General features: G+C 50.2%; 2 protein-coding genes and 1 long non-coding RNA gene across 5 annotated transcripts in view; 2 read left to right on the top strand and 1 right to left on the bottom strand.

The window, feature by feature from the left end:
* RAB6A (RAB6A, member RAS oncogene family) overlaps nt 1–8,184 on the top strand; it is a 64,081-nt gene extending 55,897 nt beyond the window's left edge. For both annotated transcript variants that reach the window (XM_069883376.1, XM_069883377.1), the window contains exons 7-8: nt 4,862–4,928; nt 7,943–8,184. In XM_069883376.1, the coding sequence (XP_069739477.1) occupies nt 4,862–4,928; nt 7,943–8,007 (132 nt within the window). In that variant the 3' untranslated portion in view covers nt 8,008–8,184. The remainder of the gene's footprint in view (nt 1–4,861; nt 4,929–7,942) is intronic.
* Nucleotides 8,185–12,152: 3,968 nt separating this feature from the next.
* LOC138735393 (uncharacterized) lies at nt 12,153–16,546 on the top strand. The gene is made up of 2 exons (XR_011339716.1): nt 12,153–14,100; nt 15,320–16,546. It is a non-coding gene; the product is annotated as an uncharacterized lncRNA (long non-coding RNA).
* Nucleotides 16,547–16,688: 142 nt separating this feature from the next.
* On the bottom strand, nt 16,689–24,362 carry PLEKHB1 (pleckstrin homology domain containing B1). Of its 2 annotated transcripts, none has more exons than XM_069883378.1 (7): nt 24,303–24,362; nt 22,163–22,222; nt 21,550–21,702; nt 20,511–20,613; nt 19,575–19,614; nt 18,232–18,337; nt 16,689–17,751 (listed from the first exon to the last, which is right to left on the bottom strand). In XM_069883378.1, the coding sequence occupies exons 2-7, from the start codon at nt 22,197–22,199 to the stop codon at nt 17,615–17,617; spliced, it is 576 nt and encodes a 191-aa protein (XP_069739479.1). In that variant the 5' UTR covers nt 22,200–22,222; nt 24,303–24,362; the 3' UTR covers nt 16,689–17,614. The 2 variants fall into 2 exon arrangements, with proteins under 2 accessions (XP_069739479.1, XP_069739480.1); XM_069883379.1 differs by having other exon boundaries at nt 22,163–22,225; nt 24,303–24,353.
* Nucleotides 24,363–26,809: the final 2,447 nt, after the last annotated feature.

Here is a 26,809-nt window from a genome sequence, read left to right as displayed (position 1 = left end):
CAAGTCATTTTATTTGTCAGCTCTGAATAAGCTTTAAAAGATGTGGAGATTCGTGCTCTATCTCAGCAGTCTGTATTTCAGGGAATCTTATTGTTAGTCTTTGGATTTCATGCCCAGAATATGTCAGGGTTCATTTTGCGTTCTTGTAGAAAGGAGGAGGAGAGCCCTGAAGACCTCCTTACAGCGGTACCTGGCACGCTTCAAGTTTGCTTTCAGAGAGCCCCAGGCTGAATGTGGTATTTGGCAGAAAAACTTTCTCACGGCAGTAGCTAAAGGGCCGTGGTCCCTCGAGTAACCCTGTTTTCTCAGAGCTGGCTGCATCTAGCAGCTTGGCTCTTTCTCCCGTCTTTTGATTTCTCTATGTCTGACGGACAGGAATTATTCTTTGAGTTGCACTGCTCTCCTTGGTGAATGAGAATTAGGGAAACATTTTTGTTTGCTTTGCACTGGGAACAGGTTTCTTGCTTGGCTTTTCCATCTGGACAGTGATCCTCCTGTCCTTTCCATATTGCTGCCGGAGTGTTACAGTGAAAACTGTTCCATGCCTACAGTCAATTGTGATACTGATCATTGGGGATTTATTGGCTGGAGTAGCAAGAAAGACACAGCTTGGCAAATGAGTTGAAACTAATGGCAAGAGATGAGGGTTTTATTCAGAGTTTAATCAGGAAGGACATTGCAGACTGAATGCTCAAAGAGACTTTGTGCGGCTCAGTCGTTCAGACAGCTGCGTTTAACTCCTGCCTTGGAAAAAAAAAAGTCCTGCATGCTCACCAATACGCAGGGTTTTATACACACACGCACACACACATACATATATGTTGTACACGTATGTGTACAACTGCCAGTGAGTTTTTTCAGTGAGATAAGACTGTTGCCTTGGGTCCTGAAGGCACTGCAGAGCAGTCCCTGCAGAGCAGTCCCTGCGTAGAAGGCTGCTTTCTAACCATCATGAAGTTTCCCTAATTGGATTTGTTCACATATGCTCTGGCTGATAAGCAGAAGGTTAATAAGAAACATGATTTTTTTAGTTGCCAAATTCCTTTTTTCAGTCAAATAATTTCAGGGAGAAATACTGCTAAAAGCGTAATTTTATTTCTGGTCATAATATAAAGAAAGGATTACTGTATTTTAAACACTTAGCCTTTCTGTCAGCAGCTTGGTTTAAATGCAGTAATTTCAGTTGGTTCCTGTCAGCTGAGGTTTTTTCAAGATTCCTTTCCCCTCTATAAACTGCATCCCTCACTTTCCTCATATTGTACAAGGGGAAAATAAATAGCAATGCCAAAGTTTAAACCAGTGTTGGTTTTGTAATGCTGTTTTTACCTGGAATTTCAAAGCAGGTGATACAAGCCAAGAGTTGTATTAAATGATGCATTTCCTTCTTTCTGCTAGAACCAAGATGTCGAGCAAACGTCCTAATTTAGGCATGGTCTGGCAGGGTTGTGCCAACCTCTGTTGCGTATCCATCCTTAAAATCGATGGCAGGGATTTTTTTTCCCCTCAAACCTTCTGCATCAAGAACTGGGTCAAAATTACTCAATGTTCTTCTGCAGTATATGAGCAAAAAAAAAGCAGTGTACTGGAAGGATAGGTAAGCTAATTTGCTCCATTTGTTACCTCTAATGTACCACTTGCTTATCAGCAGGAGAGTGTGTTGGAAGAGTGAGAGGTTCAACAGATCTTCCCGTGCAGAGCTAGTAGGGATAGATGTAGCTATGAAGTGATGTGCAGGAGGAGCAGAGTTTACCATGCCATCTCTTTGTGTGTTAACACCATAACAGTACGCTTCTGAAAGTGAACCGTAGATGGGATTTGAACATTTTGCCACACAGTCTGATGGCCGTCCAGTAAGCTGGACCCTAGAAGTCACAAAGCTGTCTTCTGTCATAAAATTGAAGTTGAGCTCAATTAATCAGCCTGTGAAAGCTCACTTGAATATTGGATGTTTTTAGAATAGAAGTCATTTCAGGGACAAAGCTCAGTAAAAAAGAGTCTGAACCTTCTGTACCCAAATGTGATCAAGTTGGGAAGTTTACTTAAGACTGTTAAAGGCAAAAAGGATCAAGAGTGCAAAGCGCCTGTGGATTCAAATACAGTACCAAAACTTTTAGAGCTCCCAGAAGGTTATATTGAATCTCAATTACTTACTTGATCATGTCTAAGAAGCAAAAAACTTAAAATGAATATACTGAGTGAGTGGAAAACCTTTTTTAAAGTAATAAAGCCAATAAGGTTAGCAGTGTTCTCCTCTTATCTGACTGGAATGACAGGAGAATAATGCTGACCATCAGGATATATGGTGAAAGATGTGCTCTAGAAGTCTGAAGCTTCCTTTTTTTTCCCCCATCTCATTCTTAGAAGCCAGAGCATTCATGTATGTCTGGCTAGCTTTAAAATGCTTGGAAAATGATAGTCACGTTGCTTTTTCAAGCAGAATTAAGATTGAAGAGTGGCGGTGAGATAAGACAAGCAGATAAAAGTAGCAAGAAGCAGTCAGCTCCAATTGATAGGACATCTTTTGTACAAGGATTACAATTAGGTCAATGTTTAGCTTCTGCCTGCATCAGACATCTAAATTCTGATCAGGAAATCTGTCTTGCCTTTATGCTTTTGGGTGGTTCTGCATTCCAGCTGTCTGTTCAGCCACAGTGGCTAGTACAGTTTAGCATCTGGAATTTTGACATGATGTTTGTTCATTCTCTGTTAGCGTATCAAAATTTGCCTGGACTTTTAAGTGAGGCTGGGAGGCTCAGGATAATGGCAGAGGTTAATAGAAACTTAGAGAAAGATACTAAGCTTTCTTGCTTTGAAGCTGTTGAGTAGGATCAGTGAGAGACATTGAAGACTGGCTTTTCAGACTGCCATACTTATTCTGGATTTCAGTGTGTGCCTACAAAGTGGTGTCATTGTTGAAAAAGGGGTGAGGATGCTGGAGATGATTTCTAAAGTGGTTATGAGGGAGATGATGGGAGTGGCGAAGGAAAGTGACTTTGCTGTCTTCTCCCTATCGGTTTTGCCCTCTCCCCACGAAGCATTACCTTCAGTAATTTACAGACACTGGTGACAGCAAAGGTCAGACACCAACGAGCACTTTTTTTTTTTTGTGCTCCTGCCCTGCAAAGGTCGCAGCTGTACCTGACAAACCTGGGGGCTTGTATGTGATTAGCTTTGAGGGGACTTGTCAAGCTGACAAAGTTGTCTTAATATCTTCCCAGCATCGTTTGGACGCTTGGGGCCAAATTTGCAAAAGCCCTTGGGCCCTGTTCTGCAGAGCTGTTCAGGTACCTGCATTCATATTATAAACAGACTGACAGTGGCTTGGCTCAGTTTTCTGTGGAAAGTGGGTCACTGGGAATAAGTGGTTTAGCTTTGTGTCATTTGAGGAGAGGACTGAGGTAGTGTGCAGTAATGTAAATTGAACACATTAAGGCTGACGTCAGCCCTGCACTGGGCATGCTGGGACTGCTGGGCATGGGGTGATTAAACACACAGATGGGGGTGTTCAGCGCTTGGAAGCATCTAGTGTCCTGGATGCTTGATAATGTGCAGGCAAGAAATACATAGTAGCAAGAATGTCTGTGATGGTGTCTCAGATGTTTTTATATCTGGGTGTGTTCTGAGCGCATCAGCGTGGGAACAAAAATCCACTAGGGCTGTTCTCCAAAGGTAAAAAAAACAATTAGGTAATCATTTAATAACCCTGAGTAACAGCAAAGGGTTTTCATCTGTCCATCAGATTTGTCCAATCCTCCCCTCCTTCTGTGCGCACACTTGCAGAGGTGTATAAAAAAAGAGGACTCTACTGCTGAAACTTGTGTGGTTCCTACTAACTGAGGATAGCAGCTCCTTGGAGAAATCACATTCAGCTGAAGGACAGTCTTTAGCTGTGCTGTTCCTCTTCTGGAGAAGACAGACTATGGTGGGCTCAGGGCATTCAAGGCAATTCTCATGCATTGTTAGTGGGTAAATCTGTACGCTTTTCGATGAGAGACTGGGGGAAAGCCGTGTGGTGAGAACCACAGGTCTGAGCCTCAGGGGCAAAGGTAGGAAATGCAGGAGAGGGGATCAACAATAAATAAAACTTTGAAGAGAGTTTGGAGCTAAGACCTTGCTGGAAAACTAGAGACAATGTCCAAGTGAGAGGCACAGCAGCTGCTTTGGGATTGCAGGTGCACTTGACAGGTGTTCCTGTTCTGTGTTTTATATCTTGAGTGTGGGCTGGACATCCAATAATGATGGAATGGGTACCAAAAGCTGGGGATTTTCAGGATGAAAAAGACAAGCAAATTCCTGAAAGAAAGGTCCTTTGTCTGGTTTATATTGAGCCTGGGCCACAGATACGTGGACTTCCAAGTGAGGCTGGGAGGCTCAGGAAGACGATGCTTAGGGGATGTCATTACATACATCCCCTTTTCCGATGGTCTTCTGTATATACCAGCTTCGCCACTTTTGGTGATGGAATCCTGGTTGTTGTGTTTGACTTTATCAGTATTCCCATGCTTCTGTGTAACTAATACTCAGTGAAGGTGTGAAGGTTAAGGTCTCACCTGACGCGGGAAAGTTTTTGGGGTCTGTGGCAGATGTGAGGTGGAAATGCTGGCTTCCAAACAGAACACATTTGCAGAGAAGGTGGCAAAAGGTTTCTGCTTGTAGCCAGTAACGTTTGATCTTCAATAACAACAAAAATGTGCTTTGCCATTTCCTAAGAATAAAGGTTATATTTGGTGTCAGGCTTTTTGGTGTAAGCAGTGTAAATAGTACCAAAGGATGCATTGAATCATTGTTTGAACTGTATCAACTGGGGTGCACTATTTAAAGTACAATTGTTTTGATCTGTTCCCTGTGGTTTTTTTTGCAGCTTTTCCGACGCGTGGCAGCTGCCTTGCCTGGAATGGAAAGCACACAAGACAAAAGTAGAGAAGACAGTATCCTTTATGCTGTGATTCAGCGGTGGCAAAGCGCTGCCAGGCATTACTGTGGATGAGGAAAATGCAGGCCCTGAATAACAGGGATGAAGGAGGGGGTGATCGCTCTCCTGCAGCCCTCAGTTAGCTTATGGGCATCCCAAAAAGAGGCCTGAAAAGGGGAATAGGGACGAGTAATGTTCAAGCTTGAAGTACTCAGGAAGACTTGATGGGATAGAAAGCTGGGAGTAGGGGTGTTAAGGGTAGAGGCCCCTGGCCTTAAGCAGGGGAAGTAGGGATGCTTAAGGCTATGAGGTAGTATAAAAGTAAGGACAATGGGAAGGTGCAGAAGAGTGGAAACAGATCCATAAAGATTCTTCACTTGGTGTTTGAACAGATTGGATGTGGGGAGGAAGAGGGAGACTATGGAGCGGGAGAAAACAGCTGTAAAAAGGCCTGCAAAAAACTATGGCACTTGCAGAATCCTAGAGTAAGCTAGGATGGAAGGGGCCTCTGCAGGTCTCTTTTCCAACCCTCCTGCTCAAAGCAGGGCTAACTCCAAAATCAGGCCAGTTTCTCAGAGTCATCTTCAGGGGAGCTTCAGTAGTCTAAATGTTTCCAAGGATGGAGATACCAAAACCTCCCAGGGCAGCTCTGGGCAGACGTCTGTGTGATGTGGGAAAGGAGAAGGCTGAAGTGATCAGGCTTGGGGAAGGGAAAGGTAGTGACATGAGGGATGGAAAAGGGATGGAGCTTTTTGCATAACAAACAGTATGGCTAAATCTGAATTCCTTACCTGGTCAACTGGGTGTGTTTGGGGTGGGCAGTTAAGACCATGAGGTGTTTTTCTAGGTGGCTTGTGAGAAAACTGTAGGAGTGGTTGTGGTTTTTCAGCATCGCTCTGAAGGTGAAAGAAGTTCTGTGGTAACCAAGTTGCTTCTTACAGTCTCACTTGACTACCTGTTTCTGCTCACTTGGACTAGAGAGAAAAGGTAGTGCAGAAGGTGGAGAGAGGGCTGCCTGCCTCTGTATGCAGCAGGAGGGCTAGACAGGAGGGGAATGGACAGACAGTGGGGAAAATCATGGTGGGTACTTCCAGGTGGGAGCAAAGAGCGTTTGCATTGCATCTTGATTGAAAGAGCTGATGAGATGCTAGAAGCGTGTGAGCTTTTTTTTTGAGAAGAGGAACTTTTTCCAGTGTTGTCAGTTTTATTTGAAGCAGGAATTGTGTAGCTGGCAGCTGGTAAATGGAGGAGAAATGGCGTTTCAGAGGAAGGATGCGGCAGGAACTGTAGGAGGGGACAAACTTGGTGTTGAAACTACATCTCCTGCGGAATGTCTTCCTGCATAGGGGGAGGAGGGTTTAGGGAGCTGTGGATTGCAACTGTTAAGGCACAAGCTTTGTGCAATGTGGACTTGCTTGATCAAAAATATTTCGTTATGCAGGTCAGGAAAAGGTTAATGAGAAACAATCTTTATTAATGAAGATGGTGGTAGAGTGCACAGGCACTGGTGGCTGGGAATGTGGTTTCCCTATCAGGGACTTTAATCACCAGTCTCAAAATGGAAGTGCCAAAAGGGCACTTAGAGTTTGACTTCCTGCAGGCTGCAGATAGCAGAAATTGAATAGGATTGTCTCCCAGACAGCCACACTGGGATTGATGGTGGGGGATTTTCCATAGGCTTTTTTTTTTTCAGAACGTGTACTGTTGAAGGATCTTGGACTGCTTGTGCTCAGTGATGAAGCTAGCAAGGCTCATTTCAAGCAACTCTTCACTCTCAAATGTGTATCTAGATTAGTGAAACAAATATTTGAGATTAAGTATTGCTCTTTTGTTTCCCTTATTATATTGATTTTCTCCTAACGTCCGTAAAATGCAACTTCAACCCCCTAAAGAAATAAGCTGGAAGGTACCAGCCGTGTGACCTGTTTGCCTCTGTGTTAACTGATAAGCGAAAGGCTTGAGACTTGTGCCTTGTGCCGAACTACCCTGAGTTGAACTACCCTGAGTTGAGTCGAGTTTGAGGATTAGCATTCAAAGCTCCTGCTGCGAAAGGCTACATAAACGTTGTAGCTGTAGGGCATCAGCTGGGAATTCAGTGCCACAAAGGGAGCTGCTTATCGCAGGCTGGTTCAGAGCAGCGAGCTGCTCTCCAGTGACCTTGCGTTCTGGTTGGACATTAGCTGTCATTGTGAGGGGTGAGTTCAGGGAGTTTTGTTGCCCAGCAGTGGGGTAAGCAGAGCAATTTAACTAAAGGAGAGATCGATTGGAGAGTTCAGGATGGTGTGTAAGGAGCATCACATACTCAGGGGGTTACTGATGGGGCACGACATAAAAAGGAATGGCCTTGCTAGAGGGTGCTGCTCCATAGCAGAGCACACACTGCCATCTGTATTCCAACCCAAAGAGGCTCTTCTGCCTGCCCCAGAGCTGAGCACAGACTGAGTCAGCAGAGAGAAGCACTTGCTAGTTGGCTGTGAAGTGGAGAGGAGCAGGGTTTTGAGAAGGAAATGAACCACCCCTCTTTGGGTTCCTCCGGGCTTCTGCTATCTTCAGTGCTTCGTTCCTCTTGGAGCCAGCAGGTACAGCCCTCCTGGGTGCCCACCAGCTGGAGGGGCTGCTCCCAGTGCTGGAAGACTGAACCTAGCATTGATTTGAAACTCTGGGTTTCCAAGCTGTAACTGGTTCCCTCTCAAAAGGTGATTAGACCCTTCAGCGTATCCATCTTAATTACTGTAGCAATTGCTTGGAGCAGGATGAGATCGCTAGGGAAGAGCACACTGGTTACAGATAGAGGTTTAGGGTCTGTCATTGTTTCTGCTAGGTACTTAAGAACGTGCCAGGGCAGGAGTAGCTGCTGCGAAACTTGTATCTTGACCTTGGTTTGAAGCTGGTCTTTTCAACAGCTTCTGAAAAGAAAAAACTTTGTCAGTATTTCATTGGGAAATATTGAACTGAAGATGCCAGCCTGCCCTGCCTGTGCTTGGTGGGGAAACAGAATTGGATGTGTTTGCCTTAACTTATTTCTTCCAGTGATTGACATAAAACTGGAAAAGCCTCAAGAGCAGCCTGTCAGTGAAGGAGGCTGTTCCTGCTAATACCATGTGGCTTCTACCTTTCTCCAGAACATCACTGCTTTCCCTCCCTTTACTCTTCATTGACTGCAGTGTGAATATTGGCTTGAACCTTCCCCTTTCAGTAATAACGTATTGCAGTTCATCATTGCTGGCTGTCTCGTGGAGATGATCTATTAGCTTCACAAGCACACACACACACAAAGAAAATGTCAGTGTCTTCATTATTTATAAGAAAAAAAAAGCCAAAATATTCCAGCATATTCTAGTTATAACTTTAAAAAAAATAGGTACAATTTCTTAATATTTGTTCCTTTTTTAATATGTTATGATATTGCACTTTGAAACGATGGAAACTGAGTAAGTTTTGAATAGACGAGATGTATGTGCAGAAGAATGCTTGCAAATCTTACCTATTTGATTTCTCTAGCAGTCAGAAATGCAAGCGGAGGTGGCATGTGCCGAGGGTTAAATGCTTATCCTTACAATAATAAAAAAAAAAAATTAAAACCAAGCTCTTAATCTTTTGAGCAGAGATAGCCTGACTGGTTTTCAAACCCCAAAATGTGTTTGGAAACCAACCTTAGCGGGGGTTTTGACACCATGAAAGGCTGCTGGATTTTTTAGTTCTCGCAGAGGCAACGTGAACACATTTCCAAGAAAACATACTGAGAAATACAAAGTGTCTTTCTGAATGGGATGAATGGCTTCTGGAGGATCGGGGGGAAGGAAAGGGTGGATGTGCATTAGCAAAACACTTGCAGGAAACAGGGAAATATGTTTCGAGTGCAAGATGAGTTTTAAGAGCTTTTTTTTCCTTTTATGTAGAACACCAATGAAGTAAACTCTTACTGCCCAAGAGATGGGAACGTAACGTTTCAGCTGTTTGCAGGAGAAAGCGTTTTGCTTTTTTGTTGGCTTTTTTTTTTTTAGAGGAAATATTGAGTGAGTTCAGGACTGGCAGTAAAACCTGCCGAAGCGGATTGAATCCTTTTAAATTTGGCAGAAAGGGGCAAGAGCAGCTGGATGACCCAGTGGAGATGCTGTGCTCACAGGCCGGTTCAGGGCTGGGAGAGAGGGGGTGGCGTAAGGGGAAATGGCACCCTCTTTTCCATAACGTGGTCGTAGGTTGACTGGGGAAGGGGTGTTTTACTTTGATCATACAGAAATCTAGTTGAGAGATTTTAGATGGAAAGGAAGGGAGTTTGATAGGATGGAAACCAACTTATGATTATGCAGATTTTATGCCTTTTTTTTTTAGCAATTTTTTATGTTTGGTCTTCCAAGTCGGTTTAGTTTGGTTCTCTAGAGCTGTATAGTTTGGTTAAATAATTAGTTAATTTAGTTTTCTATTTAACTAGTTCTACAATTAACCATTTTTCTTCGATATTTATTTCTTCGCTTAATTTTTTTACCATTTTCAGTAATTATTTTTTTTGTTTTGCTGAGGAATCTGTGTAGAGCTTTGCTGATGTTGCGAGATGTAGCTACCCGAGAAACACGGAATCGAACACACTAGAAGTGCACCCTTTTAATCTTTACTAGTCATTGTGAAGTTGCTGTGTAAGTTAATAAACACAATTGTAAATACATTGTTTGCTGGGCGAATATGACTGAGTTACAGTGCAGGAAGGAATTCTTGAGTCTGTGTTGCGATTGCTACTTAAATGAACAATTGCAAGCGAATATTCAGGCTCCTCCTTTGTTCTCTTCTGCCCCTCTACCATCTAAAATAATCAATTGGGGAAGAGAAAGGGAATTGTCCTCACCACCGCTTTCACCAGGAAACGGGTGTAAAAGATTTAGAACTCTTCATTCCTGAAGTGAATGCTGGGCTCCTGCCCTGGGTTTAGAGCAACTCTGCACAACAATAACTTACAGGCAGAATGAGATGTAAAGTGCTTTTATAATGCAATATTAAAGGTGAGTTTTTTTGACGTGGCATGTCTTGAAATAAACATCAATGATATGTGACAAAGGATCATTCGTTATTTAAAAGAAACTCTTGGGGGGAAGGAAACCTGGCTACTTTTCCTGTATTGTACTGTTCTTAACTGTGCAAAAATGGTTCATCTTGCTGCTTTTTGGGGTTTTTTTGTTGGGGTTTTTTTTATCTCCTTCATCCCTTCGGTTCTTCATGCAACTTCTGTTGGTCATCATTTGGCTGTTTTCCACAAGCACATGCTTTTTTGCTTCTGATATAACCAAACCCCCCATGTTTCCCATAGTTACAAGCTTTAAGTACTGGATTTGCAAGGAGCTGGCTTAGCACGTAAGCGTTACAGTGGATGAGCAGCTCGGCTGCTTTCAGTGGAAGCCGCTCCAGAGAGCGGCTGTGCTTAGGGAGCAGGTTTGTTATAACTTGCCCTAAAAAGAAAGGAGCGTGTCCATGAGCTCTGTGTTCAGCACAGCCTGGTGGCTGCAGGAGCAAGGATGAGTCTTAAGTTGTTTGGCACTCACCTCCAGGAGAGCCCTGAGGTCTGCTTAGGACAGCCAGGTATGTACAACACGCAGCCTTGCTGATAGTCAGTGCTTAATCTCAGTACGGGATTGGATCCTGTCCTAATACCAGTTTTCCAGAGAAAAGACACTTCCAAAGTGAGCAAAAGAGCAATGCAGTCTTACTTTTGCACCCTAATTCGTTGTGCCACCCGTCTATCAGGTTTTGGGTTTTGATTTTATTTTGCTCCATTGACATGGCCAGTAGAAACACAGGAACAGACTTTTTTAATGATCATTTTGTAAACAGCGAAGGTTTCTGCTCTGTTTCTTTTCTCCTCCCCACCCTGGCTTGATTGTTGTACAGTACATGATGCAGCTATTCCATTACTCACTTTTTGTCTTGATACAAGTAGTTGAAGAAATTGTATAAGGGGAAAAAGGTTCCTTTTCTTCATGTTGGAATGTCACTGGTACCTCAGCTCTGTTTGATAATATGAAACAACAACAACAACGAAAATCCTTAGCGCTTGAACTAAATAAATACCTGTCTCATTGGAAAGCTCTGGGTCTCTTCTCTAAGTATGTCCATCAGCGTGCAGGTCCGTGGGGTGCAGGGCGTCAGGCGGCTGCCCCTTGATGGTGCTTGTTGGGTTTGGAAGTGCTGTGGGAGGCTTTAAGGGCAAGAGTAAGCTCTAAGCTTGCTTCTTTTTTGAGAAAAGATGGTGGAGTTGTGTGCTTTTCTGTTCCTTGGGTTCTGTACGGTGTCTGCAGTTGTTCCCTGTGACCAACAAGTGGTACGGAGTACAGAGAGCACGTCCTCTGCCTGCTGCACCTCTGTGTTTTTGGTCTTCTTGCTCCTGAAATCCAGCAGTTTCCTCCCATTCCCTTTTGCAAAGGTGATCGGGGCACGTTGTGCGGCCTCACTGCTGCCTGCTTCAGCTTCCCTGGGTGCCAACAGCTGGTGAACGCAGATGGACCAGCCCCCGCTTCTTGAGGAGGATCCTCCTTAAGCCTCCACCTTGGTGGAGACGGCAGATGAGGGCTGCGGGGACGGGTAGGTGAGTACCAGTGCCAGATAATCTGTGATGGAGTTATCTTTGTCCAGTGTTCTAGGGAAACGAACTGGTTTTGTTCTGCTAACGCCAGCAGCGCCACCTCTGTCACCTGTTTGAGCTCTTCTGTATTAAAAGGACTGTCCGTAAATTGGTTGTGAAATTTGACAGACAAGAAACTTGGACACAGCTGTGGAGATGTGCGGGATTTCGTGTTGTGGGAACAGCCGTCTGATGAGGCTATAGGGGGATGGGTCACTGGAAGAGGCATCTGTCACTGGGGGAGCTTCTGTGCCTCCTACCTGGCATCTCCAAGTCCTGTCCTTGGCAGGAGCACACCTGGAGAGCTCCCCGAGGGCTTTAGGGAATGGGAGGATGTGTCCGAGAACAGCGTGTGCGCCTCTCAAAAGCTGGTTTAGGCTTAATCGGTTGGAAGGAGCTGGACTTAATGCAAGTGGGTGTTGTCTCCTAGATAGCACTGAAGCATGTTAGTCTAAAGTCCTCGTGTCCATTGGATTATCTTCGTGCTGCTGTTCTACGTAGCCTTGGGGCTGTTACCTCAAATATTGGTGTCCCTCTTTCCCACCTGTGAAAGGGAACTGGACTAAACTGGAGAGAAGGGGCTCTTGCTGGGCAAGGAGTGGGCTGGGGCAGCCGTTGGCTCCAGCGCAGGGTGCTGGTCCTTGCCACTAGCTCACGGCTGCTCAGCTCCCGACCTTGCTGTTTTTTATTAGCTATGAAGTCAGACAGGGAGTGTCTGGTTTGGATTAGCGGGTGCCTCCTGCTGGTGTTTGCTGGTGGCTTCTTTGTCTGCTCAGCTGGAAGGGTCAGGGCTGATTTTGCGGGGCTGGAGGGGCTGCAGCATCCTCCTAGCAGCATCTGCAGAGCTGCTGCAGCAGCCAGCGACATCCCCTCGCTGCATGGTGTCCGTTTTGCTTCCAGCATCCAAACCCTCAGCAAACCAGACCGTGAAAGGGCTCTGCTTGATGCAGCAGCGCCTTTTCCCATGCTGAGCATGTACCAGCCCTGAAGGGAAGATAAATGGGGGGTGGGCAGGCTGCTTCTTGCTGCGCTACCTGCACTGTGGCTGCGGCAGAGGCTGCCAACGCTCCCGCAGTCAGGAAAGCAGCCGCAAACACCCAGATATCAAACCAGCCTCTCCCATCTCGGTGCTCAGCCGCCTCCTCTGGCTCTGTCATTGCCTGCACTCGGGTCTCTGGGCTTGCTGGGCTTGGTTTTTCATCAATATGCAAAAGGACCTGTTCTCCCCTCTTCTACCGACCTTTCCCTTCCCAACCCTCATGCTGCGCGCCAGTCAAACGCGGCTTTTTAGAAAGTATTTGAGCTCTCTTGCAGTGACTGAACATAACCGTCTGTCCAGACTGATGCTGTACATGCCTGGATCAGGCGTGTCGGGAATTAAACGCCAGCTGAATGGTAATAACAGGAGCAGCTCTGCCCTTCCCTGGAGGATGAGGAGAAGGGCAGGGCTGGAGGCAGCTCAGGCTGCCGCTCCTGCTGCCCCCATGGCTCTGCCTGATGCATTCGGACGGAGGAGGCTCTCTCCGAGAGCTGTTTCCGAATCGAATCTTCTAGGCTTGCCACCTGGTTCTGAGGTTTTGGATATAAATTAGAACCATTTTGAGTGCTTGCTGTCGGCCACCTGGAGAGCGCGTCTGGAATGAGGATTGTGTTAAAGGCTTGATTAAAGTTACTGCTAATTAAAGCACTGAAATCACTCTATATCCTCTCCGCACAGCCAATTGGTCCATCCACGGTGCTGTGTGCCCTCGGATATGGGGTGGTGGAGGGAGAAAGTGGTGTTTATCAGTGCTCCTGGGGCTGGCATTGGCCTTTCCTGCCTTTATCTGAGCTCAGGAAAAAGGGATGGGTGGGAATTTGAGGTTTGATCCTGATGCTTGCCGAGGTGCCGCAGCCTGCAGAGCAGCTGCTTTGTTTGCAGAGAAGTGGGGTTTGTTCGCACCGAGGGTCGAGTGGCCTCCAGCTGATTTCTGGGCTGTGACACTCCAGGACTGATCTTCTAAGGCTGTTTGTGGGCACGCTTGAATGTGAACCTCTTGTGCCTGGGCCTTACTGCAGATCTCGCTGCGTTAATCCTCATTTCAGAGGGATTTTTGAGTTGTTCTGGGCTTTGGCAGCTCTTGCTGCTGGGAGAGAGGTGTCACATGGGTCTGTATTTTTGTTGGGAATGGAGCGGGTCAAATGTAATTTCTGTTTCTCAGCACTTCTTGTCCCTCTAGCAGTCCCTGTTGGCCCCAGAACCCTCCAGGAACCCAGAGGCTCTTCTCTGGGTGAAGACCTGAGCCGAGCAGAAACTGAGACGGGTGGTTTTGTGGTCGATGGTGTCTGTTTATGCTTCCAAATTTTTTTTTAACCTATTTAATTGCTCCTTCATTTAGCTTCCCAGCAAGGGGTCTGGCTGCCATCAGCTGCTCCCACTGACAGCATGAAGACCCCAGGAATCGCTGCTGAAGGCACGTGCTGGTCCGTTGCAGCCCTTCTCAGTGGCCTTGCCTGGATCGCTTGGTGTCCCTGGATCTTCAGGAGACTGGCACAACCCTGCTCAGCAGGAGAAAAGCCGGATCAGCCTTGGGATGTTCAGGTACCACAGAGATGGGTAGTGTGGGGGTCTGTCTGAGCTGGGGAAAAGGAGCTTTTGGAGTCCAGCAGCTGGACACGGCGTGGAAAGGAGTGACGATTTCCAGGTCACGCTGCTTGGTGAAGCATTTTGAGATGCTTTCATCTCCAGTTGTGTCTCACTCTTGGGTTATGTGTTGGGTTATTGTTGTTGTGTGGTCCCCAAGTGACAGGGGACAGGACAAGAGGGAATGGCCTCAAGCTCCACCGGGGGAGGTTTAGGCTGAACATTAGGAAAAAATTCTTCACAGAAAGGGTCATTGGGCACTGGAACAGGCTGCCCAGGGAGGTGGTTGAGTCACCTTCCCTGGAGGTGTTTAAGGGACAGGTGGACAAGGTGCTGAGAGACATGATTTAGTGATTGATTGGAATGGTTGGACTTCATGATCCGGTGGGTCTTTTCCAACCTGGTGATTCTATGATTCTATGAAATGCTGCTATAGCAGCTCCTGGTCCAGTGCTGGAGATGAGCTTGTCTAGGAAAAGCTCTGGCTTTTCCCAGAGCTGCGAGCTCCTGAGATTGCCTAAGTCCCTGAGAAAAGAGGGTTTAGGGGATGTCCCCCTGCTTGGTTCTGACAAGTGCACCTCCCTGCTCAGCCCAAACCATCTTGCACCCCAGGCTGTGCTGCTGAGACTCAGATGTTTTATCCCCACCGGAGCTGGCCTCGACCCTGGGGGCTCCGTGTCCCAGGCTGCTTCGTTAGCAGCCAGACACGTTGCTCTGCTTCCTGCACTTGCTGGCAGATGGGATGGCACCGGGGAGTCTCCATCAGTGCTAATTGGTGGTGGCGACAGCTGGGAGCTGAACCAGACTCTGCCCTCGTACCCTGGTACTGTGGGACTTTGTGGTGAGGACCAGTGATGGATGCGCTCCTCAGGTGGCCACGCTTGCTGCAGGAAGGCTCCATCCCTCTGCCCTGCAGCAGGTCCTGCTCCCCAGCTCCTTCTCAGCCACTTTGTTGCTCTTAAAGCCCTGTCTTTGTGGCCAGGGTTGGGGACACCCCGCAGAGGGTCTGCTGGTCCTGCAGGGACAGCTTGAGGCAGAGGTGATGATGGAAAATGGATCAGAAAGCGGGACGGCAGTCTCCATGCTACCCAGGGCCAAGCGTGGGCCTAGGAGGGAGTGGGGCCAAGCGCTGTTCAGCCTCTGCAGCTTGTTTCTCATCCGATGTGTGTCCTAAAAGCAGTTGTAGGTTTGTTGTTCCATTTTCCTGTCCCACCACCCTCGGAGACGAAGGAATAACGGCAGGGGGCTGGGGATCGGCAGCAGAAGAGCATGTGGTGCCATGGGGAGGCGTAGAGGTGAGTGTGCCGTACGCGGGACCTGGGCTGGGAAACAAGAGAAGGAAGAAGGGAAGAGGGCGCAGAGGGGTGTAGGGGGCCAGATCCTTCTCTCCACCTCTTGAAAGCTGGGGTTTGTGTGCTGGGATACAGGCAGTGGTGGAGGGGCTGCGGGGGAAAGCCTGAGCCCCTGGCTTGGGAAATGCTAAAGTTTTTCTAAACGCAGGGGGCAAACCCACCTCAGCTTCGAGGACGTGGAGTTCAATAGACCCGGGGTGCACTTAAGCCATCATGAGGCTTAAAATGGGGCTGGCAGAGCCCTTTACTCTGCTGGTCCCTTCCCAAATGGAGGCGGCTGATCCCACAGGCTCTGCCTTTGGGATGCAAAGGAAGGAGCTGCTCTGCCAGCACATGGTTGTATCCTCTAGCGCTGCGATGGGGCTGCGGTGAGCAGGATTTCTCAGGCAACTTTTTCCCTTGAACGTCTCTTCAGGGCCATTGTGCCACATTCAGAGGCCGGGAGCAGGGACCCAAAGGCCCCGCAGTGCCGGGGACCACGGCTGAGTGCTGCCACATCTGCTCAAGTCCCATTTTTGCAAGGAGCAGAGGGGTGGTTTTGGGCTTTCCAGTAGCCCGTCCCTCCCCTTGGGCTGCTCTTGGAGCCACCAGTTGGAAAGGGAGGGAGGGAGGAAAATGGGGTACAGAGGTAGGAGCTGATGATGTCCACACGCAGCTTTGGAATGGGACCCAAACCTCCCCAACCCCTGGAGATTGGCGAGGACAAGCAGCCCCCTTCTCATCCTCAGTCACCCGCAGGCTGGGTCACATTTTTTTCACCGCTTTTATTGGACTGTGCATAGTGTGTTGTTTGTTTTGTTTTTTTTTTTCTTTTCTTCCCTTCTCCAAAAATCAATGCAGTTGATGGGAGCAGGTTTGGAGCAGCGGCGAGGCAAGGGAGGCTGGGGAAGGATGAGGATGGTGGTTTGGGATATCCTGATCCCCCATCGGGCACAGGGATGAACTGATCCGGGGCTTTAACGGGCAGGAGCAGGCTGGGGCACTGGTGTCATTGGGTTTGGGTTTTTTATCTGCTTGTGGGGTTTTTTTTTTTTTAATTCTTGAGTTTGTTTAATATCAATGGTGTCTCCAGGATAAAATTGTGCCTCTAAGGGCGATGCTGGGCAGCTGCAGCTTTCCTCTTTCCCTCAAATTCTGCCTGGTGCTGCCCAACGCCAGGCAAAAAGGTGAGCTCTCCCTTGTCTCCTGGCCTCAGGACTGCCCGAAGGGACCGTGTTCCCCCCTCAATCCCAAATCCCTGTATTGAAGATCCCAGCTTGGCTGCCAGAAAGGTTGCCTGGCCCTCAGGGAGAGCTGCCCTTGTCCTTGGGTGAATTCTCCCCCTTCCCAAAAATCAGGGTGAATCTCGAGATGCTACATGTCCCTCCCACAGTGGCTGCCGCTTGGCTGGGGAAGCCGTGATATTCCCAGGGCTCTTCCCAGCCCAGTTCTCTGGGGTTTAGCCATGATTCCCTGGGGTTTGGCCCCATTTCTCCAGCTTGACCAGGCCTAGGGGACCGGTGCAAGTCTGGAAGGGAGTGGAAATCCTGTAAATCCCCCTTAATCTTCACTCTGACTTGTCTCTTGAGCATCCCTGGGGTGGCCTCTCGCATCAGCACTTGCTCCAGCTCTGGTGCTGGACCTTCTCCCCAGCAAAAAACCCTTATAGAGGAGCTGGGCTGTGGGCTTCAAAGCTGAGGCTGCACAAAAACCCAGCCGTCTTCCCAAAAGAGCCGCTTGGAGCCGCACCCACTCTCCCCCTTGGTCCAAAACCCCCAGGTATTTCTGCATCCAGCTCCCTGCAGAGGTTTGGGGTGGGGATCTGCGCCCTCCCCGCTGCTGGTGGCCGCGGCAGCTCCCCAGGCCTTTTGTGGATGGGAATCAGACACTGTGGAGTTGTGGGGTGGATTTTTGGGGGTCTCAGATGGGTTATTTAATGCAGAAGCTGGGGCGGGGAGGAGGATACGGGATGGATTTGGGGTTGGGCTTTGGTCCCTCAGGTGTAGGGTGCCAAGCGGGCTGGGTTTGGGAGGTTGAAGGTGGCTCACGGCAGGTATCAAGCCAGGGCTGAGTGAGATCGGGCTGGGGAGGCAAAGGGGGCCGTGCCGGGGGTCATCCTGCAGGAGGACAGCCAGAGGCTGCTAAAACCAGCACGGCATCCACATGAAGGAGCCCAGGGCAGCGCCGGTGGCGGCCCCGGCCAGCAGTCCCAAGGCCATCTGGTCCCCGGAGACACGGTAGGGATCCTCACGCACAATAACGTGGGTCACGCCGGGAGCTGCAAGGTAAAAAGGGGAGAGCTCTGGATCTGGGGGGATGGGGAATGAGAGGACACCATCCTCCTGGCACCCCCTAATGCCAGTGGAGGGGCATTGCTTCCCCCAAGGGGCGTCATCGGCCTGGGATGGAGGGTACCCCCTGTTTTTGGCTGTCACCCGTGTCCCCCGTGTGGCCAGGGCTCCCTGCGGTGTCCCCTCCCCACCCCAATGCACAGCAGCAAACTGCCCCCATCCTCAATGTGCTCTGGTGCACCGAGTTTCCCAGGTCTCAGCCCCGGGGCTTCTGGAGCTGGACATTGATCCCCAAAGTGCAAAAATCATCACTTAGAGGAGGATCTGTGTGACAAGGGGAGAACCATGAGCCCCCCCGGCCAAATTAAGCATCCCCTGGCTGGTAATAAGGGGAAGCATCAAATGAACATCCAGGAGGGATGGGTTGGAACAGGATGTAGCCTCTGCCTCTGGATGGGGCCACCCACCTCCGTACTGGTGGCCGTAGTGGCCGGAGCTGATGTAGGCGGTCTGGTGGGAGTCAAGGGGCACGGTCTGGTAGTAATCGTCATCGTAGGGGTCGTAGACGTGCACCTGGTAGCGGTAGGAGCGCAGCGTGAGGCCGGCACTGGTGCGGCTGTGCTGGTGCCCTGCCTGTTTTCCCCATGTTTGATGGGGGCCTGAATTGCTTAGGTTCCCCTGCACTGCTGAAAGTGGGGGGCAGAGTGTCCGAAATGGCGGGGGGGACACACAGCCTTTCTTAAGTATCCCAATCACCCCCTTGTGCTCAGGTCACCTGAACTGTGTCCCTGTCACCTTAACTCTGTCCCCATTCCGTATAGAATCAAAGAATCATAAAATCACCAGGTTGGAAAAGACCCATTGGATCATCGAGTCCAACCATTCCTATCAAACACTAAACCATGCCCCTCAGCGCCTCATCCACCCATCCCTTAAACACCTCCAGAGAAGGGGACTCAACCGCCTCCCTGGGCAGCCTGTTCCAATGCCCAATGACCCTTTCTGTGAAAAATTTTTTCCTAATATCCAGCCTGAACCTCCCTTGGTGGAGCTTGAGGCCATTCCCTCTTGTCCTGTCCCCTGTCACTTGGGAGAAGAGGCCAGCTCCCTCCTCTCCACAACCTCCTTTCAGGTAGTTGTAGAGAGCAGTGAGGTCTCCCCTCAGCCTCCTCTTCTCCAGGCTAAACAACCCCAGCTCTCTCAGCCGTTCCTCATAAGGCCTGTTCTCCAGCCCCTTCACCAGCTTTGTTGCTCTTCTCTGGACTCGCTCCAGAGCCTCAACATCCTTCTTGTGGTGAGGGGCCCAGAACTGAACACAGGATTCGAGGAGCGGTCTCACCAGTGCCGAGTACAGAGGGAGAATAACCTCCCTGGACCTGCTGGTCACGCCGTTTCTGATACAAAGGTGTCCCCATTCCCTCTACCTTGGCCCCTGTCACCGTAACAGTGTTCCCCGTCACCTTAATGATGCCCCCTCCACCTTAAATTCTGCCCCATTCACCTCAACTGTGTCCCCTGTCACCCCAGCCCACTGAATAGGGCCACCCTCAGCTGTTTCACCTTCAGTCGGTGGCATTGCCAGCAGGCTGCTCTGTCGCTACCGCTTCGCCACCTTCTTCCCCCTCTGGCTCCAGGACCTTTACTCCCTGTGCCCCGAGGCTGCCCGACGGGTGCAGGGTCCTGGGGGGCCACCCTGAGCTCAGCATCAGCCCCAGGGGGGTAATCTGGTTGGTGTAACCTCCACCCACACCTGCCCGACCCTGTGCTGGCACAGTGCCCCTCTCCCCTCTTTTGGGGGACGAAGCCTCACCGGAGTGGATTTAGCCTCCAGTACTGCCATCTTCCAAGCGCTGCAAACAAAAGCAGAGGGACCTTGTTTTGGGGTGTGCTGAGGCGGTGGGGGTTGTCCCCGTGGGGCTGCCTGGACAGACTGCAGCTCAGCCGGGCACACACGTCCCCCTCCCTCCCCACAGTGACCTGGGTGAAGCCGTGGGGCCGGCGTTAATCCTTAATTCCCTATTAGCCAGCACTGGCTGGGGATGGGATGGTGCTGGGAGGTGCCTAACACCACAGGGATGGGAACAGCCCCAGCTAAGATGGGAGCAGGTAGGGAAATGGAATTTAATTCAGGGAAAAAAGTAATGAACAAATTTCCCTTCAACTAGAGACAAGCTCAGTTGCTGAAGCTCGGCTTGGCCACAGCTGAACATCTCCATCCAAGTTCAGCTGAAGAGTCTCTACATTTTATTTTTTATGGAATTTAGTGTTTTAAATATTTTCATTTTTATAAAACGCAATTTTTAAATATTTCATAGAAATAAATAAAAGGGGAGCAGTGCTAAAGTGGGTGTTCCCTCCTGCTGGGCATGGCCTGAGGCTAATTAGGACTTTGCTTTCACAATTCACCAAATACCAATGAAAAGACTCCCCCAGTGATGCTTGGTCCAGCCAAGAGGTGATTGTTCATCCAGGAGGGAAACCCACCATGCAGGAGATGGACTGCTTAAAAATAGCTGCTTTAGGCTCTGAATTATTCAGTGGGAGAACCAAGTCTCTCCACCTGTCCCTGTCACCCTGCGAGCGAATGAAAGGGTTTGTGAAAACAGGGGCTCTGCGGGATGTTAGCCATGTGGTGGGAGAGGGATGGGGCTCTCCCCTGACTGTGGCTCGCTCCAGGCTCGCATATTTTGGCTGTAAAAGCCACCGAGCGGGATTTCAGTGCTGCCACAGTGGGATTTCAGCTTACATGGCATCATCCTGGCTCTCGGCGCACAGCGTTGTCTTGGAGCCATCCCGCAGCACAACCATCAGCAGGCACTCGCGGCTCTTCCCCTCGGGCGGCTGCACATCTGGAAATGGAAGGGGCAGGATCTGGCTTCACCAAGAGGGCTGCCCCAGAGACCCTCCCTGTCCACTCACGGGCTCCCAGGTACCCCTGGCACAAGCAGCCCTGCCTTGTGCGAACGGATGCAGCCGTTAAAAAACTGCTGGGACACGGTGCTCACAATTCGGGTTTAATTTTGGCTCTGTCTCTGCTTGCAGATACGGTTGGGATCTCGGAGGTTAAAAGCCAACACGAGCAAGGAGCCAGTGAGCAGAAAATTCCACCCCCATGGCAAAAGGAAAGTGGGAGGACAGAAAATTGCCAAAAATCTTGGCTGAGCTGTGCTTGCTGTGTATTTGCCAGAATGCAGCAGGCACCCCAACGTTGTTGAAGCACAAGACACTCACAGCTGGGGTTGGATCACAAGCAAGAAGAAAATCTTAATTTCAATAGTCTGGTTTATGCCTGCACCTTCCCTGGCCTCAAAGGTTGGTTGGGACCTTCTGGTGAGGAGAAACCTTTGGGCTTGTGCTCCTACCGTGGCATCGCGGCTTCACTGCTGCTGCTCATAGCCCAAGAAAGGCACTTTGTGCGGCAGCCGTGGGCTGCTGGAGCTGGGCTGAGCTGCTGCTTTGTTCTCCTTGTTTGTGCGAGACGGCGAGGGATGAGTCAGAGCCGTGGGATTATGTTTTGAACAAGCACAAACCAGGAGGAGAGTTTCTCCTTCCTTCCTTGTGGAAAAGCTGTGGAAGAAAAGATGCCGTGTGCATCTCCTTGGGGACAGTCGTGCTGGCTGGGAGCTAGAAAGGAGTGAGTTAGACTGCCTGGGCTTTCTGGGGGTATTCTAGATGTGCGCAAGCACATTTTGGCCCCGCAGAGAAGTGATTAAAATGGGTACAGCCACCCTGAGAGCCCTGCACGGGATGGGGCTGGGAGCTTGGGGAGGGCAGGCTTTGCTTACCTCCGCACTCACGGCCAGTCCTCACATCCCGGCAGCTGTATTTGATGTGGATCCGGCCATCCATGTCGCGCTGCGTCTCATCATGGTAGTAAATCAAGCTGCCATCCAGGTAGAGGACGAACCAATTTCTCTTCCAGCGGCGCAGGATGGAGCCTGGTGGGACGGAGACAAGGTGAAGGACCCCGGTGTGATACGGCCAGCATGCTCACAGGACCCAGTGCCATCCCCTAAATTTGCAGCTGGATCCCACTGCCCCCTGCAAGAGCAGCTGCATCCTGCCAGGCACCATGTCTGGCATGAGCATACAAGGCAGTGTGACCAGGTGGCTTTAAATTAAAAAGAGCTGCTGAAAAAACCATCAGGGCATCTTGGTGCTGCCCCGCTGTGTGTGCAGGACCAGATCCAGCCTCGGATGTGGAGCCGTGTGTCTGTTTTCATGGCAGAAGGCCCTTCTCTCCTCTTGCGTAAATCTGTGAGCGGCTGAGCTGTGATATCCTCACTGCCGTGGATTAACCACCTGGGTTGAGGCCCATGCCCCTCCTGTCCCTCCTCCCTGCGTCCCACAGCCAAAAATCTCTCTGGGATTTGGGGGAAAGTCAAGAGTTGCACTTACTCTGCCGCCAAAGCCAGCCGCTCTTCACCAGTGCCATGGCTGCGGGAGGGTTTTCCGGACCTGCTGGCACAGGAAAAATAACAGAGTTAAAATAGCAGCTCCTGTGTTGCCTGCAGCTCTCACCTCCCTGTGACTCCAGGAGCAAAGTGGGATGGGAATTTGCCCTCATCACCCCCCCACTTTTTTTTTTGGTGGGTTGTGGGAGGGAAGAGGAGGAATGAACTGAGTGCACAGGTTAATCGGGGTTTGACAGACGTGGGATTTTCTCATCTGGGAAACATTGCGAATGCAGGGAGGAGGAACTCCAGGCACCTTTCTTTCTGCCTTTAATCTCATTGGGATTTAGGGATTATCATCCTGTGGAGGTAAGTGGAGAAATCCGGGCCATGTATGACAACAGGCACTAACTCCTCACAGCCCTGGTAACTTTCCACGGCAAATGACAGCCACGCTTGTTTTCCCTTCCTGGATGGAAATTAGTCCTTAATAACGCCATGAAGTCATCGCTCCCCAGGTCCCTGAGCAGAGCCAACACCCTAGGGCCAGGCAGGAGCTGTTCCGCAGCCACAGCACCCTCCACCCTGCCCATCACACAGGGACCCCAGCACTCTGACGGTGGGAACTCACCACCCCTATACTGCCTGGCTGGGTTCCCTCCAGGTCTGGGGCCGTGCCAGCCCACAGACCCCCCAACCCAGTACCTCTGTGTCTTGGTACCTGAATCTCTGGAGTCTGCAACCCTGGTAGCCTCATCCCCCACTGTCTGTGTCCCTCCGGTAACCACGTTCCCCTGGTACCTGTGTCCCCCAGAAACCGCAGCCCCAGCCAACTGCAGTCCCAGCCAACCTGCAGCCCCTGGCACTGTTGCCCTCTGGTGCTCGCATCCCCCTGGGACTCCAGTCCCTCAGTACTTGGCATCCTCGTGGTGCCCTCAGGCCCCTGTATTTTCAGCCTCTGGTACCTATACCTGGTGCCCTTATCCTACTGTACCCACAACTCCTGGTACCCGCAGCTCCTGGCATCTTTTTCCCTCTGTACCCACAGCTTGCCCCACCCCCTTTCTGCATCCCTCTGGTATCAATGTCCCTCAGTACAGGCACCCCCTGGTACCTTTGTTTCCCCAGTACCCACAACCTTAGTACTGTCATCCCCTAGTGCCCCTGTCCCAGTACCCCCATCTTGGATATCTCCATCTCCAGTATCCAAATCCCTGTACTCCCATTCCCGGTACCCAAATCCCCTGTACCTAAATCATTGGTACCCTCATCCCTAGTACTGCCATCGCCCGATATCCCCATCCTCAGTACCCCCACCCTTGCTACCCCAGTTCTCTGGTATCCAAATCCCAGTGCCCTCATCCCTGGTATCCACATCTTGGTAACTCCAGCTCAAGTACCCCCATCCCTGCCATCCACATCCCAAATAAACCCTGTCCTTGCTACCTCAGTCCTCTGGTACCCAAATCCCAGTACCCCCATCCCTGGTATCCACATCCTGAGTACCCCCATCTTTGATACCCCAGTCCTCTGGTACCCAAATCCCTGGATCCCCATCCCTGCTACCCATATACCTGTATCTCAACCCTGGTACCCCTCATTCCTAGTACCCAAATCCCAGTACCCCCCATCCCTGCTACCCATATCCCTGTATCCCATCCTTGGTACCCCCATCCCTGGTACCCAAATCCCTGTATCCCATCCCTCTTATCCCCATCCCCCTTCTCCCCATCCCCGGTACCCAAATCCCTGTATCCCATCCCCCTTCTCCCCATCCCTGGTACCCAAATCCCTGTATCCCATCCTTGGTTCCCCCATCCCTGGTACCCAAATTCCTGTTATCACTATTCCTGGTACCCAAATCCCTGAATCCCATCCTTGGTACCCCCATCCCTGGTACCCAAATCCCTGTATCCCATCCTTGGTACCCCCATCCCTGGTACCCAAATCCCTGTATCCCATCCTTGGTACCCCCATCCCTGGTACCCAAATCCCTGTATCCCATCCTTGGTACCCCCATCCCTGGTACCCAAATCCCTGTATCCCATCCCTGTTACCCCCATCCCTGATACCCCAATGCCTGTATCCCATCCCTGTTATCCCCATCCCCGGTACCCCATCCCCTCTCCCGGGACCCCCCTCACCGGAGCGAGCGCGGTCCCCGCTGCGGGCAGGCTCCGCCGCCCGGCTCCGCCGCCGCCCGCCCGCACCGCCCGCCGGGAGCTGTAGTCCGGCTGCGAGGAACAGTCCCAAGCGCCAGCCAGGGAGAAAATGGCACTTTAGAGCGATTTATCCCCCCGCAAAAAAAAAAGCAGCTGCCCGCCGCCGGCGATGCCCGTGGTTGATCAAGCTACAACGACATGGAGTGATAGGATGAGGGGGAAGGGCTTTAGGCTGGAGGGGGGAAGATTTAGACTAGAGATCAGGAAGAAATTCTCCACGCTGAGGGCAGTGAGGCACTGGCACAGGTTGCCCAGGGAAGCTGCGGATGCTCCATCCCTGGAGATGTTCAAGGCCAGGTTGGATGGGACTTTGGGCAGCCTGGTCAGGTGGGAAGTGTCCCTGCCCATCGCAGCGGGGTTGGAATTAAATGATCTTTAAGGTCCCTTCCAACCCAAACCATTCTATGATCCAGGTGTGACCCACCGAAGAGCTGGGATCCAGCAGCTCCAAGCCCTTCTTTCTCCCCAGAGCCGCCTTTTTCATCTGGAGATGGAGCAGCCGCACAGCCAGGAGAAACTGGGATACTGAGGGGGCCCATAAACAACCCACGTGCTGGTGGCAGCAGCCTGGGTGCCCTCCAGAGGTCTCAGCCCAAATGGGAGCCCTGGGGGTCTCCTGCCCCACACAGGTGGGACCAGAGCTGGACACGGGGAGACAAGGTGCTTGGAGAATGCAGAGCACCAGCCAGTGCTGGGAATGGGTCTGAGGAGGGGCTTAATGCCACAATGGGATATGGCTGGAGCAAGCAGAAGGGGCACGCTGCTGGCAGGAGCATAAATCCAAATTTTAAGCACCTAAGTTCTCATCTGAATTGAATTCTGAGTAGAGCAAATTACCCTTTGGGGTAAAATCGAAGTCTGACTTGGCTCCTGCCAGAGTTAAGAGCAAAACTATCGTCAGCTCTGGAGACAGATGGGCCCATGTTGCATGTGCTCACAGGCTGCAGGGTTGGAAAAGCTTCTGGAGTTGTTGCTTGCATGTTATCAGGGCTCAAAACATTGGAGGCTTTGCAAATCTCCATGGAGCAAAAGCATGTGGAAATTAGAAGTCAAAGACAGCCCAGATGCACCCCTGCCCCGGTCTGGCAGCCAGCAGAGATGTGACCCTTGGTCTCTAGCTTCTGCCAGGCAGATTTGGAAATCGTGGGTCAGAGAACGGTGGGGAAAATGGGAGACTGAATTATTCGGGGAGATCAAGAGCTAAGAATTGCCCAGCCCCTCTTACTCATTGCCCTTCTTCCACACAATAAGGGCCAGCAAGGAATAGCTCTATATTTTTCGGATGCATCTCTCCATACACACACGTAGGGGTGTGCCCAGGCAAACGTGCAGGTGTTACCCACAGCAGGTAGGATATCAGCCTGGGCAGGGATGTGTTTCTATTGGATAAGACTTTGGTGGGAGCCCAGAAACTCTCCCAAAGCCTTTTTTTTGCCACCTGGGGAAGGAAACAGCACATTTCCTGTGGTTCCACTTGCACGCTGGAAACAGTCGGCTGGAGACAACTTTGGGAGCGCAATCCCCGGTGGTGGGCTGGCGTTATGCGGCTTAAAATACAAGTCAGGTTATTTATAGTCCAGGCTGGGCTGATAATAAAGATGTTTATTAAGCATTTGGCAGCCTTTAATACAAAAACCCCTCATCTATTCCAGTAGGCTTTTCAATGTAAAGCCCTTCCACATCCCCTCCCTCCCGTGCTGGCTTTACTATGGTGAGCAGCAGAAGGAATTAAATTAATCCAGCAGCACGCAGATTGATTACAAAGGAGTTACATTGCAATCACCCCATCAGACGGGGCATGCTCACACAGCTTTGTGCATCCCTCCATGCCGGTTATCAGGCTACAAAACATCCCAGTCAAGCTAAATATTTCAGAGATGCACATTTGGAAATCAGGGGCCGGGCCAGATGCTTTGTGCTGCAATGAATTAATGAAAAAGTTCCCTTTGGAAGGGGTTTGGGCTGAAATTTGGATTTACTCTGGGCTGTCCACCACTACCAGGCTCTCCCTCCATAGGCAAACGTGTGCCACAGTTTGGTATAAATTGTTCTCAAAGCTTTTCTGCCCTGTTATTGTGAGCTCTGCCACAGGACTGGAATAATTTGTCTCCTTGACAGCAAAAGGACATGCCACCGAGTGAAATAAATAGATGCTCTATTTAAAATGGCAGCAGATTTTCATTGGGCTGAAAATCTATAGCGCTGCACTAATGGGTTCTGCTTGGCTGCAGCCCCCGGTCAGCCAGCAGATAAGGCATCAAGTTTATTCCAAGAAGGACAGGAGAGAAACAACAGCAACCACAACAAAGAGCAAAAATACCCCCCCTCGGGAGCAAACGTCAACGTAGCCCATGTGTTTATGATGGACAGGCTGAAATGGCAGGCACTGGGGATTGCAAACCCAATGTGGTCCCATTAAAACATACCCA

This window comes from Phaenicophaeus curvirostris, chromosome 1, assembly GCF_032191515.1.
Source record: "Phaenicophaeus curvirostris isolate KB17595 chromosome 1, BPBGC_Pcur_1.0, whole genome shotgun sequence".
NCBI lineage: Eukaryota > Metazoa > Chordata > Aves > Cuculiformes > Cuculidae > Phaenicophaeus > Phaenicophaeus curvirostris.
The sequence above is the reverse complement of the archived record's forward strand: the minus strand, read 5'-3'. Positions and strand labels throughout refer to the sequence as shown.

Excerpts from the sequence above, each read along its gene's own strand:
- PLEKHB1 (XM_069883378.1), bottom strand. The coding sequence starts at position 22,199 with ATGGCACTGGTGAAGAGCGGCTGGCTTTGGCGGCAGA. Across the intron at positions 19,615-20,510 it reads GAGAGCCAGGATGATGCCAT|CGCTTGGAAGATGGCAGTAC; the intron begins GTAAGCTGAAAT and ends TTTTGTTTGCAG. Across the intron at positions 17,752-18,231 it reads CTACGGCCACCAGTACGGAG|CTCCCGGCGTGACCCACGTT; the intron begins GTGGGTGGCCCC and ends TTTACCTTGCAG.